Here is a 14,133-nt window from a genome sequence, read left to right as displayed (position 1 = left end):
AAGAGGAGACCTTCCATGACTGTAGAGCAGAGAACAGTTTTGAGGGTCAGATTCCCCCATCACATATAGACAATGTATTCAGTCACTGTGTGTATTTCCTATAGATGGATCCAGTCAGAGAAATCCACCAGAGAGATGTCCCAGTCCTCTGTATTCCAAGGACTGTCCAGAGGAGAAACCAAATGTCCCACTGGATCGTCAGGTAGATGAAGCTGAAGCTGAGGTTTCTACAAATCCTCTATAGACTGATGTAATGGAGCTTTGTACTGACCTCCCCCAGCAGCAGTGGAGCATACTGTACGCTCCATCTACTGACCTCCCCCAGCAGCAGTGGAGTATACTGTACGCTCCGTCTACTGACCTCCCCCAGCAGCAGTGGAGTATACTGTACTCTCCATCTACTGACCTCCCCCAGCAGCAGTGGAGTATACTGTACTCTCCGTCTACTGACCTCCCCCAGCAGCAGTGGAGTATACTGTACTCTGTCTACTGACCTCCCCCAGCAGCAGTGGAGTATACTGTACTCTCCATCTACTGACCTCCCCCAGCAGCAGTGGAGTATACTGTACTCTCCGTCTACTGACCTCCCCCCAGCAGCAGTGGAGTATACTGTACGCTCCATCTACTGACCTCTCCCAGCAGCAGTGGAGTATACTGTACTCTCCATCTACTGACCTCCCCCAGCAGCAGTGGAGTATACTGTACTCTCCATCTACTGACCTCCCCCAGCAGCAGTGGAGTATACTGTACTCTCAGTCTACTGACCTCCCCCAGCAGCAGTGGAGTATACTGTACTCTCCATCTACTGACCTCCTCCAGCAGCAGTGGAGTATACTGTACTCTCCGTCTACTGACCTCCCCCAGCAATAGTGGAGTATACTGTACGCTCCGTCTACTGACCTCCCCCAGCAGCAGTGGAGTATACTGTACGCTCCATCTACTGACCTCCCCCAGCAGCAGTGGAGTATACTGTACTCTCCATCTACTGACCTCCCCCAGCATCAGTGGAGTATACTGTACTCTCCGTCTACTGACCTCCCCCAGCAGCAGTGGAGTATACTGTACTATCCGTCTACTGACCTCCCCCAGCAGCAGTGGAGTATACTGTACTCTCCATCTACTGACCTCCCCCAGCAGCTGTGGAGTATACTGTACTCTCCGTCTACTGACCTCCCCCAGCAGCAGTGGAGTATACTGTACTCTCCATCTACTGACCTCCCCCAGCAGCAGTGGAGTATACTGTACTCTCCGTCTACTGACCTCCCCCAGCAGCAGTGGAGTATACTGTACTCTCCATCTACTGACCTCCCCAGCAGCAGTGGAGTATACTGTACTCTCCATCTACTGACCTCCCCCAGCAGCAGTGGAGTATACTGTACTCTCCATCTACTGACCTCCCCCAGCAGCAGTGGAGTATACTGTACTCTCCGTCTACTGACCTCCCCCAGCAGCAGTGGAGTATACTGTACGCTCCATCTACTGACCTCCCCCAGCAGCAGTGGAGTATACTGTACTCTCCATCTACTGACCTCCCCCAGCAGCAGTGGAGTATACTGTACGCTCCGTCTACTGACCTCCCCCAGCAGCAGTGGAGTATACTGTACTCTCCGTCTACTGACCTCCCCCAGCAGCAGTGGAGTATACTGTACTCTCCGTCTACTGACCTCCCCAGCAGCAGTGGAGTATACTGTACTCTCCGTCTACTGACCTCCCCCCAGCAGCAGTGGAGTATACTGTACTCTCCGTCTACTGACCTCCTCCAGCAGCAGTGCAGTATACTGTACTCTCCATCTACTGACCTCCCCCAGCAGCAGTGGAGTATACTGTACTCTCCATCTACTGACCTCCCCCAGCAGCAGTGGAGTATACTGTACGCTCCGTCTACTGACCTCCCCCAGCAGCAGTGGAGTATACTGTACTCTCCGTCTACTGACCTCCCCCAGCAGCAGTGGAGTATACTGTACTCTCCGTCTACTGACCTCCCCCAGCAGCAGTGGAGTATACTGTACTCTCCGTCTACTGACCTCCCCCCAGCAGCAGTGGAGTATACTGTACTCTCCGTCTACTGACCTCCTCCAGCAGCAGTGCAGTATACTGTACTCTCCATCTACTGACCTCCCCCAGCAGCAGTGGAGTATACTGTACTCTCCGTCTACTGACCTCCCCCAGCAGCAGTGGAGTATACTGTACGCTCCGTCTACTGACCTCTCCCAGCAGCAGTGGAGTATACTGTACGCTCCGTCTACTGACCCCCCCAGCAGCAGTGGAGTATACTGTACGCTCCATCTACTGACCTCCCCCAGCAGCAGTGGAGTATACTGTACGCTCCATCTACTGACCTCCCCCAGCAGCAGTGGAGTATACTGTACGCTCCGTCTACTGACCCCCCCCAGCAGCAGTGGAGTATACTGTACTCTCCATCTACTGACCTCCCCCAGCAGCAGTGGAGTATACTGTACGCTCCGTCTACTGACCTCCCCCAGCAGCAGTGGAGTATACTGTACGCTCCATCTACTGACCTCCCCCAGCAGCAGTGGAGTATACTGTACGCTCCATCTACTGACCTCCCCCAGCAGCAGTGGATCTTCACCTGGATATAAGATAAATGCAGGTTCCTTTTTCTTTTTTCTCTTGTCTTTAACATTGAATCTCTGCAGGAAAGTTCAGATGGAACGACGAGTGGACTTGAAAAACCTGCATCAGTGTCTGTGAATGGTAAGAGCCTTTCATAAATCTTGGTTGACTGCTGTCAGTGTCCTTTTAGGGAGAGTGTAAAGCTGCCCTCGAGTTCACTCGGATGCCTCCTAATAGTTTGGTGCAATGGTATACCGGAGAGAATTACAGACACAGATGTAAGTTCATAACCAGATTTAGTGGGATCCATATTGTAGGTGAGCAGACAAGAGGAGAAGCAGCTAATGAGTGGAGCGTGACTGTGATGTCCATGATGCTTGGGAGAAATAAATTCAAGCGTGCTTTGCATATGACTTACTTTCTGGGTACCTTCATAGGTAATATATATTGTATTTTTTCCACACTGGAGGTAAGTATGATTTATTCATAAAAAAAAATATTTTTCACTCTGCTATTACTGTCAGATGCCACGATCAGCTACGCCTCTGCATCTGAGGGATACAATGACGGGAGCGCCACAATCGCTGTTCTCTGTCATTGCACCCACTACCTACAAAGAAATGTGCTTTTTGATGAAATAATCCTCTACAAAGCTTTATTTTATTTTTTTTATTCGGCGAAGCAGCCAGATCAAATTGTTTAATACTTCGCTCATCTGTAGTCCCAGTGAAAGGTGTATATACCTACAGCTCTCTTTCACAAGACAATCTCTAAGGACTATATATCCTGATGTTAAGCAGATAGCGATCCTGGTCTTGTTTTAAGCTTAGATTGTCGGCTTAAAAACAAGACCTGGATTACATCTCTAGCTGCTACAAAGCCCGAGATATTCCAGGATAAAGCACCCCTCCCACCTCTTAAGCCAGCTGTTATGTTGGCAAGCGTGATGAAGGAGATGGGTAAAGAGGGGGACTTGCCAACAGGCTGCAGAAGGCGAGACTTAGATTCTCTTTCCCTATACAATTGTACATGGGCACAGGAGGAGGGCAACATGGATTTCTGTGCATGGTATCAACCCCCTCTGCCATCAGTCAAAAAAATACCTTCTCTCTAATACTTTTTCTTTCTAGAAAGAATTGTAAAAAAGAGTGCTTTCTCATCTAATCATCTCTCTGCTCCAACCTAGGCTATTCATTGACTCCATGGCCCAGAAGTTTACCAGCATCTGGAGAACAGCACCTAACACACTACAAACACAATATCCCGTCCATCCTCAATTCATTGAGTAATATATATAAAACACCTCTCTAGCGATGCACATTACATGCTACAGTAATAGCGATGATGACATCAGCAGTGAGGAATATCTAATATATTTAAAATATATATAAAATTATTTTCTTTAGTCAGAAAGGACATTTTCGTCTATTGACTGTTGCTGTAAATGATCGTTTTTAGTCATTGGACCTTGTTAAAAAAAAATAGTTTGCAGCCTCTTGATTTTCGGTGATTTGTGTATATAGTGAACATTTATTTTCAGGAGGTGTGGTGCATATATTGTTTTGCATGGGCCACACTTTTACCCCTTAATACCAACTTTTATGGAATTTCTATGAAAATTACATATTGAAAGTTCCATTAAGGTGTCTGTGTGTATGATGAGCTGAGTGGCATTTTGACAGTGTGCCAGGAGTCTGCTTTAAGAAAATATGAATGTGGGGTTAGTATGATTTTATATTTTATTTAGAATTATATGTTTATTTCTATATTTATCCTGGCAAATTATCCTGGCTTATAGGGATGAAAAATGTCCAAACACCCCTGGCAGCAAAAGAGTTAAAAGAAAAACACTTTGGACAATATTGAACCCATCAGGTCTTTACTAATGGAAATGCAGCCAGTGGAAATGCTGTATGTTCTCCTGAAGTGACTAAACATACACTTTTAGCCCTCTCAATGTGTGGATTGCTGCTAAAGGTTAGTCATGGTGGCCATAACAAGTGACAATCACATCAGCTGGAGTCACAGCCATTTGTACGGGAAGTATTTTATGAGTACTACTTGAAATAGTGCGATATAGTGAATATTCATTTTTCAGTAGATAAGCGTAAAGTGTTTTCTCTGACTAAACTCAAATAACCCTACCTACTTGGACAGTCCACCCTAAACGGTGGCCCCCAACTGGTCGACGGTCCTTAACCTGGATAAGTGATTGGGACCTGAACTAGAAGGAAAATAGAAGTCAGATAGGCCAGGTCAGACCCAGAGAATTAATGTCAGAATGGAAAAAAAACAATTTTGCTGGACCAAGTTCTTTTGAAAATAGGCAAATGACCAGTAGGATGTGTTCACCTAGGGGTTCATCTCTCTGTGCAACTGCTGCGCCCTATGCTCTTTGACATGACCAGGAGTTATCATGTTTTCACTACCTGGCTCTGTCAATCAAAGTGCAGAAGGCACGGCAGCTGCAGAGAGCTAAGCCTCTAGGAGTAACAGCAAAAAGTAGCCAAAGAGAAAAGGTGCTAATGTGAGTATGTAAAAGTGCAGAAACCCTCAATAGGGTGTATATTTTGCTCACCTGTTTTTGTTGTGCAAGCCGGGGCACAACTTCAGTGCAGAACAGAAGAGGTTGGTGCAGCTGATACTGTATGGAACCCCAGAGGCAGAAGCCAAGCTGCCTGTGCAGTGGATACAATGCACAGGAAGGGGAAGTTGACTGCTGATGTCTCACTTTAGTACTGATAGCTTGTTGACACAAAACTAGATGATTGATATACCATTTATTCAACACACATTTCGGGGTACACAGGAACCATTTTAGAAGTCCCTGACACCAATCTCCTGTGAACTGTGGGCAAACAATTTATTTTCAGGCCTGTCCTCATTGGCCAGATCTTGGTTAGACCTGATCTCAGAGGCCAGATCAGTGGTGATAGTTGAAATAGGAAGGCATCTGCCTTAATATTCCTAGACCCTGTCCTGAAAGTGATCACAAAATTATTGGGTGAAACATTATGCCCATAGAGCCTGTCTGGGATTAAAACATTGAGCTGATTCTAAAAATGTCAAATTCCTGTGGTTGGTTAAGGACCGTTACTTGATGTATAGTTTCCTCCTGAAAGTGATTCCAGTCTTCAAAGGTCCACTTGGTGTCAAGGAGCCCACTCTCTGTCAGGGAAAATTTGCAATAAAAACCCCCCCACATGGTCTAAGACAAAAAAGCATGGCTCTCAGCCCCACCTCAGAGGCATTGACCTTCACCACAATTGGTCTAGTCAGATCAGGCAGGACCAAAACAGGAGCTTTCATGAAACATCTTTTTAGAGATTCAAGAGCTAATATTTCCTTTGGCTGCCAATGAAGAAGATCCACCCCCTTCTTAGTCATATCAGTAAGAGGTTTCAATGTAACATAAAAAGTTTGATGAACTTATGGCAATAGCTAGCGAAGCACAAAAATAGCTGCAAGGATTTAATCAAAGAAGTCGGGGCCCAAGGAGTGAGTTCAAACCGCTTCCTATCACCTGTGAAGTGACAAGACAATTTAACTTTATGTACTTGGAGCTGTGAGGGAACTATTACAATGGGTGGAGACCTAGTAGATTCGTGATGTTGGACCCTTTTTGCAAGGTGCTGTAGCAGTTGTTTGAGACCATGCATTTGGTTTACCAAGGCCCACATTGGATCCATGCCAGAAAGGAAAATGCCACAGAGAGAATTTGGTTTGGCATGTGAATCTGTCACATAAGGTAGGAAACAGTGCATCCTTAAACTTCACCTGCACCACTTTCCTTACGTCCTTGGACAATCTGCCTTAAACGGCATCCCCCAACTGGTCGACGGTCCCTAAACTGAATAAGTGCACAGGATCTTACCTAGAGGGGAAACGGAAGTCAAACAGGACTAGTCAGAAGCAGATGATAAATATCAGAGCCCAATTGGTCCAGCTTCCCTGCTCCCTGATAGGCCAACTAGCCCCAGAGCCATATGGGTTGGTAACCAAACGATGCTGGTGATGATGCCATAGTGAGGCGGAGATTTCCACAGAGGCGCAGGCAGATAAGTACATAACATAACTGTACAAATTTGGGAAAACCATAATCATATTAACCTGCAGAATGAAGGTAACACATTTTTGTGTCATACGGTAAACAGTGCAAATTTTCTAATGCCTTAATCAGAGGTTAAATTGCTGTTGTTTTTTTCACATTCCCACCCAGAAAGAGTTCATGAAAATTAATTTGTAAGTGGAATGCGCCCTAAGACTGCCAAAATAAATGTGGAATGCAACACTGAAAAAAATTATTCATCCTAAATGCACAGAATAGGTTGGCAGCAAAGGGGTTTAGAAGATACAGAAGCTGAGAATGGAAAAGGATAGGTTTATGTAAGAAAAAAAAAAATATATAGTTAGAATGGGATTGGTTGCCACTAGCACCGGTTTCATTAATTTCTCCTATTTACTTTATGTTTCCTAGCTTGCTATTGTCTCAAGAAAGCTTGACTGATTAATATAAATGTAATTTGTTTTTTGAAAGTAAGAACATTTTGTTTTATTTTCCAGGTGAAGACAGGATGACAGTATACCATAAGCATCTCCATTTACCTTCCTGTCATGAAGTAGAAGATAACAATATCACACAAGATAATTCTATGACTCCTAATGTACCCTCAGTCCTTCACAGTGAAAATCTCTCCTCCGATACCGCTGGTCACAAGAAACCTTCATCTAGACAATCACTAATTGGCAAAACAAGAACTAAACAGAAACGTGGGAAACATTTTAAAAGGAAATCTAATCTTTCCTTACATGAGAAAAATCAAAGAGATAAAAGGTCATTTTCATGCTCAGAATGTGGAAAATCTTTTACCAGTAAATTCATTCTGGATGGACATCAGAGAATTCACACAGGGGAGAGACCATTTTTATGTTCAGAATGTGGGAAATGTTTTAGTCGAAAATCTAATCTTTTGTACCATCTAAGAATCCACTTACGGGAAATGTCATTTTTGTGTTTAGAATGTGGGAAATGCTTTAGTCAGAATTCAGATCTTCATAGACATCAGCGAGCTCACACAGGGGAGAAGCCACATTTATGTCCTGAATGTGGGAAATGTTTTAGTCAGAAATCAGATCTTGTTACACATCAGAGAACTCACACAGGCGAGAAACCATTTTCATGTCCTGAATGTGGGAAGTGTTTTAGTCAGAGTTCAGATCTTCATAGACATCAGCGAGCTCACAAAGGGGAGAAGCCACATTTATGTCCTGAATGTGGGAAATGTTTTATTCAGAAATCAGATCTTGTTACACATCAGAGAACTCACACAGGGGAGAAACCATTTTCATGTATTGATTGTGGAAAGTATTTTAGTCAGAAATCACATCTTGTTACACATAAGAGAACTCACACAGGGGAGAAACCATTTTCATGTCTTGATTGTGGAAAGTATTTTAGTCAGAAATCACATCTTGTTAAACATCAGAGAACTCACACAGGGGAGTAACCATTTATGTGCCCAGAATGTAGTAAATATTTTACTGTGAAATCAGCTCTTGTAGAACATCTGAGAACTCACACAGGGGAGAAACCATATTCATGTCCTGAATGTGGAAAGTGTTTTTGTCACAAATCAAGTTTTGCTACACATGAGAGAACTCACACTGAAGAGAAGCCACTATTGGTCAGAAGTACAAGACATAATGCAACTCATACATTCTTACAACAGATGGCAAGATCTCAGTCTGTGAAGCAATTATAGATGCAAGCTATGTCTTGTCAGGTCTTGATTTAAGGCTGACAGTGATGTGAAGAGAAATTCAGCACTGCACAGAGATCTAGGTAAAATCTCTTTATTCCATGCAAGAAAACATCTGACAGATCAGAATAGAAGTAGTTAACATGTTTCAGACCCAATGGTCCTTACTCATAGCATAATTGGCTACCTGCTCCAAGGACAGTGGCAGTTGAAGAGTTTGACTGGGGCAGCACACCTGTCAAACCATAACACAGGTGTTTTAAGGTGATCTCATAGAGGACTATGCTATAAGTAAAGACTGTTGGGTCTGAAATGTGTAAACGACTTCTGTATAGGTATGTTGATGTTTTATCACATGAAAAAAAAAGAGATTTCATAAGGCTCCCGTGCAGCGCTGGATTTAACGTGTTTGGTCCATTCCTCCAAAGCCTTTTATGCACTTTGGGACTATCCATGAGAAGGATGGTGAGCTAGACTGTCTTCTTTATTTAGAGATGACAATCTATGCTTTAAACAAGACCATGGTCCAAGGCCTTTAGAAACAGGTCCCAGTGAAAGCTGCATATACCTTCAGCTCTCACTCAATAGATGTTTTCTAAAGTCTATACGTTCCGATGTGGGGCAGGTGGTAATCCTGGTCTTACTTAACCACTTCCAGAGTGGGCCATTTACCCCCTTCCTGACCTAGCCTAATTTAGCAAATCTGACATGTGTCACTTTATGTGGTAATAACTTTGGAACGGTTTTACTTATCCAAGCCATTCAGATTTTGTTTTCTCGTGACACATTGTACTTCATGTCAACACCTTAAGGACCGGGCCATTTTTCACCTTAAGGACCAGGCCATTTTTAGCAAATCTGACATGTGTCACTTTCTTTGGTGATAACTTTAAAACGCTTTTACTTATACAGGCCATTCTGAAATTGTTTTCTCGTCACATATTGTATTTTATGACAGTGGTAAAATTGAGTTAAAAAATTTCATTTTTATGTATAAAAAAATACTAAATTTACCCCAAATTTTTAAAAATTAGCAAATTTACATTTCTCTACTTTTATAATAGATAGTAATAATTAAAAAATGTTTTATTACTTTACATTCTCCATATGTCTACTTCATGTTTGGATCATTTTGTGAATGCAATTTTATTTTTTGGGGATGTTAGAAGGCTTAGAAGTTTAGAAGCAAATCTTGAAATTTTTCTGAAAATTTCCAAAACCCATTTTTTAAGGACCAGTTCATTTATGAAGTCACTTTGTGAGGCTTACATAATAGAAACCACCCAAAATGACTCCATTTTAGAAACTACACCCCTCAAGCTGTTCAAAACTGATTTTACAAACTTTGTTAACCCTTTAGGTGTTCCTCAAGAATAAATGAAAAATGGAGATGAAATTTTAGAATTTCACTTTTTTGGCAGTTTTCCATTTTAATAAAAAAAATTCCACTAACAAAGCAAGGGTTAACAGCCAAACAAAACTCAATATTTATTGCCCTGATTGTGTAGTTTACAGAAACACCCCATATGTACAGAAACACCCCATAAAGTGCTGTACGGGCACGCAGCATTGCGCAGAAGGAAAGGAACGCCAGATGGTTTTCGGAACGCAGATTTCACTGGGATAATTTTAAGCTGCCATGTCACATTTGAAGACCCCCTGATGCACCCCTAGAGTAGAAACTCCAAAAAATTTACCATATTTTAGAAACTACACCCCTCAAGGTATTCAAAACTGATTTTACAAACTTTGTTAACCCTTTAGGTGTTACACAAGAAAAAAAAGGAAAATGGAGTTGAAATTTGAGAATTTTACTTTTTCCCCTCCCCCACGACAGCACCACTGAGAGGTGGCTCCGCCTCCATGGACAGGAAACCTGTAGCATAAAAAAGGTGGAGCCACTCTCCCACCTCAGTGAGGTTTCCTGTCCCTGGAGCAGGAGACTTGTAGTTTTTTCCTTCTAGGGGCCCATGGCTTGGAAATCCTAGGAAAGCCTAGAGAGTCATGGGTCTTACCAGCCTGAGACCGGGTGCCGGGTCTTTTTTCTTTAAGGATGGGGGTTGGTCTGGGCCAATTCTTCATCTGGAGGCTGAGGACACCGGTCCCTCAAAAGAGTGAGAACGTGTGGGAGCCGCAGAGCAGGAGAGCAGCTGATAGGGAACACGCCAGAGGGCAGTTGTTCTGGGCGCGCACGTGTGGGCTGCAGACTGTCGGCGCAGGAGCAGTGGAGCGCGCCGGAGCGGAAACCGGAAGTCGCAGGAATGACGTCAGGTGAAACGTGTGTTCCACAGGCAAGTTCCGGTCAGGTGACCGGAAATAAAAGAATGAGCAGGCTGTACAGCGTTCTCAGAGTTGAAGACACCATTGAGGTCTGCTGTGGATAGTTTTTTCTAACTCTGGGCTATCAGTTTATTCCCCTTTCAGTGGAAGCGCTTGTTCAACAACCGGATCGACAACGGGTGAGAACCCCAGATGGTTTCTGGCACGGCGGCTCCCAGGGAACATGTGGAACTCTCCAAGGAGAGGTGCTGTTCCCTGCTTCATATTGAATCTTAACCTCTATGCCTCTAGGAATATCATGGAGGAGGACAAGAGGTCGGAAGAAGTGGAGTATGAAAAACAGATGCCGGTATAAGGAGCTTCTGAGGGGGTAAGATACAATGGTTTATGAGGATATTGATATGTGTTCTTCGTATCTACTATTTGTTCCTTAGATGGCACCTAAAAAATGTGTATCAAAAAGGAAAACTAAGAGTGTGCATTATGTAAATGCCCCTTGTCTTCGTCATATTCTAAAAAATTATGCCAGGAATGTATCGAGTGGACACTGGCAGAGGAATCCCCGAATTTCATGAAGGATATTAGAGCATTGATTAAATCGGAGGTTAAGGAATCCCTTAAAACGTCTAAAAAGCCTAATAAATCAGTGGAAAGAACAGATTCAGATGTGGAATCTTTAGGCATTAGTGAAGAGGATAAGGATGAAAGGTCTGAGGATTCGTCCTTTTCAGAAGAGGAGAATGAGAAAAAAATCCTGTTTCCAGTAACGGATACGGAAAAACTACTTAAAACTATTAGGGCTACTCTAGAGCTAGAGGACGTCAAAGAAGACAGATCTATGGCAGACACAGTCTTTGAGGGATTGCGGGAAAAGAAAAGATGTTTTCCTTTACATAAAAGTATATCAGCTCTAATAGAAAGGAATGGAAGAAACCAGACAGAGGCTTTTGTAAGTAAAAATTTTAAGAGAAAATACCCCTTTGAGGAGGAGGCCACTACATTGTGGGATAAGGCGCCTAGATTGGACGTAGCCATATCTAAAGTTTCCAGAAGATCTTCCTTACCATATGAGGATATGGGGTTTTTAAAGGACCCACTAGATAAAAAAAATTGACTCTTGTCTCAAAAATACATGGGAGGCATCTACAGCTTCCTTCAGACCCAACATTGCAGCAACAGTTACAGCCAGGTCTTTGGCCATTTGGCTTGAAAGGCTAGAGGGGCAGTTAAGAGATAAATGCCCTAGGGATCAGATTCCGACTTCGTTGCCGACCTTACAAAAAGCGGCAGATTTTTTATCCGACGCTTCGGTTGAGGCGGTTTGATTGTCGTCCAGGTCTGCTTCCATTTCGGCCCGTAGAGCCCTATGGCTGAAGAACTGGAGGGGAGGAGACATGGCTTCCAAACAGCGCTTGTGCAGTATTCCCTGTCAGGGACAGTTCCTGTTTGGCCCAGAACTTGATGCCCTCCTAGAAAAGGCAGCTGACAGAAAAAAGAGAATGCCACAAGAATCCTCTTTCTCACAGTTTAGACCCTACAGACGTCCCTTTCGTAATGCACCTAGGTTTCAGGGAAAGAGGCAGTCGGGGGACAGAGATCAGTTTCCCAGGCTGAGGGGGTCAGGGGGTAGGGGCTTCATGTTCGGGAATTCCTCCTCCCAGAAGGACAAGTTGTCCAAAAAATGACGCCAGGTTGCAGGTAGGAGGGAGACTAAAATTATTTCTTTCTGATGGAAGAAAATCGCAGGAAGTTGGGTGAGAGATATTATGACAGAGGGCTTAAAACTGCAGTTCAAAGGACATTGTCCACAAAGGTTTGTGGTTACAAGAAAATTCGAAAAATTGTCAAAGGAAGTGGATCAGCTGATAGACAAAAGAGTGTTAATACCGGTGCCAAAAGCAGAGGGGGGAAAGGCTTCTACTTGACTCTGTTCTTAGTGAAAAAAAACAGACGGCTCCTTTCGGACGAATATAAATTTAAGACAATTAAACAAGTCTCTAGTCATAAAGAAATTCAAGATGGAGACCATAAAGTCTGCAATTCATTTAGTTTTTCAGGGATGTTTCATGGCGGTATTAGATTTGAAAGACGCGTATCTGCATATCCCGATGCATCCTTCCTTCCAAAGATTTCTAAGGGTGGCGGTAGTCGAGAACAAAAGAACCAGACACCTACAGTTTCAGTCTATGCCTTTCGGGCTGTCGAGTGCACCAAGAACCTTTACCAAGGTGATGGCAGAAGTGGCCTCATTTATTCGCAAGGAAGATATTCTTTTCCTGCCTTATCTAGACGACTTCTTGATTATAGCGAAGTCACGGGAGAAGTGTCAGAATTCCGTTCAGAGAGTGATTCAGATTCTGGAGCATCTGGGATGGATAATCAATGTAAAGAAATCCAGGTTAAAACCCAGCACAAGCCAGACATTTTTGGGGTTGCAGCTGGACTCCTTGCAACAGAGGACTTTTCTTTCATTAGAAAAAAATAGAGAAAGTTCGGAACGAAGCCCAGAGAGCTCAGGAAAATCCAAGTATGTCTGTCTGGAAGGCCATGTCCCTACTAGGGTTAATGACAGCTTGTATTCCAGCAGTACAATGGGCACAGTTTCATTCAAGACAGTTGCAAGAGGAGATATTGGAGATAACAAGACGAAAGGGGATTACCTTGGACTCCCAGATGAATCTCTGCAGGAGGACTCTTATCTCCCTCAACTGGTGGTTGGAGGTAAAGAATTTGGACCAGGGTATCCCGTGGAATTACCCAGATCTTGTAATTATTACGATAGATGCCAGCCCATGGGGGTGGGGGGCACATTTCCAGGGTCAGTTAAGGCAGAAAAGTTGTTCCCCGTTGCAGAGACAATTCTCCTCCAACAGGAAGGAATTAAGAGCAGTGGCATTAGCCTTAAGAGCAGCCCTTCCAGAGATACAACACCAGCATGTCAGGATTATGTCAGACAACAGAACGGTGGTGTCATACCTGAACCGTCAAGGAGGTACCAAATCCCGATCTTTAATGAGGGAAACAGAATTAATATTCTCGGAAATAAGGGTCCAATTAACACACATATCTGCTCTGCATATAAAAGGGAAAGGGAATATCCAGGCCGACTTTTTAAGCCGCCATCGCTTGAGACAAGGAGAGGGGTCCCTAGATCCCTTAGTATTTGCGAAGATTTTGGAGTTATGGGGAAACCCGGTAATAGATCTTTTCACCACCAGGGAGAACAGGCAGGTGGAGAAATTTTGCTCTCTCAGCCCTTACGAATCCCCGTTTGGGGTGGATGCTTTCCTCCTAGAATGGAAATTTCATCTAGGATATGCCTTTCCCCCGCTTCAGCTCCTTCCCAGGGTTCTCAGGAAAATAAGAGAGGAGAAATCAGACATGATAGTGATCGCCCCTTTTTGGCCAAAGAGGGCATGGTTCTCTCTTCTCAGGTCCATGTCAGTGGTAGAACCATGGGTTCTTCCCGAGATGCCTTACATCTTACGGCATGGAGATTGAAAGGGCGCACTTAATCAAG

General features: G+C 43.8%; 2 protein-coding genes across 2 annotated transcripts in view; both read left to right on the top strand.

The window, feature by feature from the left end:
• Window positions 1-14,133, top strand: part of LOC122934762 (gastrula zinc finger protein XlCGF57.1-like) — a 956,305-nt gene that overhangs the window by 6,537 nt on the left and 935,635 nt on the right. The window lies entirely within an intron of this gene.
• On the top strand, window positions 11-9,099 carry LOC122934822 (gastrula zinc finger protein XlCGF17.1-like). The gene is made up of 3 exons (XM_044290526.1): window positions 11-202; window positions 2,658-2,715; window positions 7,138-9,099. Exon 3 carries the CDS (start codon window positions 7,149-7,151, stop codon window positions 8,079-8,081), a length of 933 nt encoding a protein of 310 aa, XP_044146461.1. The 5' UTR covers window positions 11-202; window positions 2,658-2,715; window positions 7,138-7,148; the 3' UTR covers window positions 8,082-9,099.

Source organism: Bufo gargarizans, chromosome 4, assembly GCF_014858855.1.
Source record: "Bufo gargarizans isolate SCDJY-AF-19 chromosome 4, ASM1485885v1, whole genome shotgun sequence".
NCBI classification, from domain to species: domain Eukaryota; kingdom Metazoa; phylum Chordata; class Amphibia; order Anura; family Bufonidae; genus Bufo; species Bufo gargarizans.
Note: the sequence above shows the minus strand (reverse complement) of the source record. Positions and strands in the feature narration are given on the sequence as shown.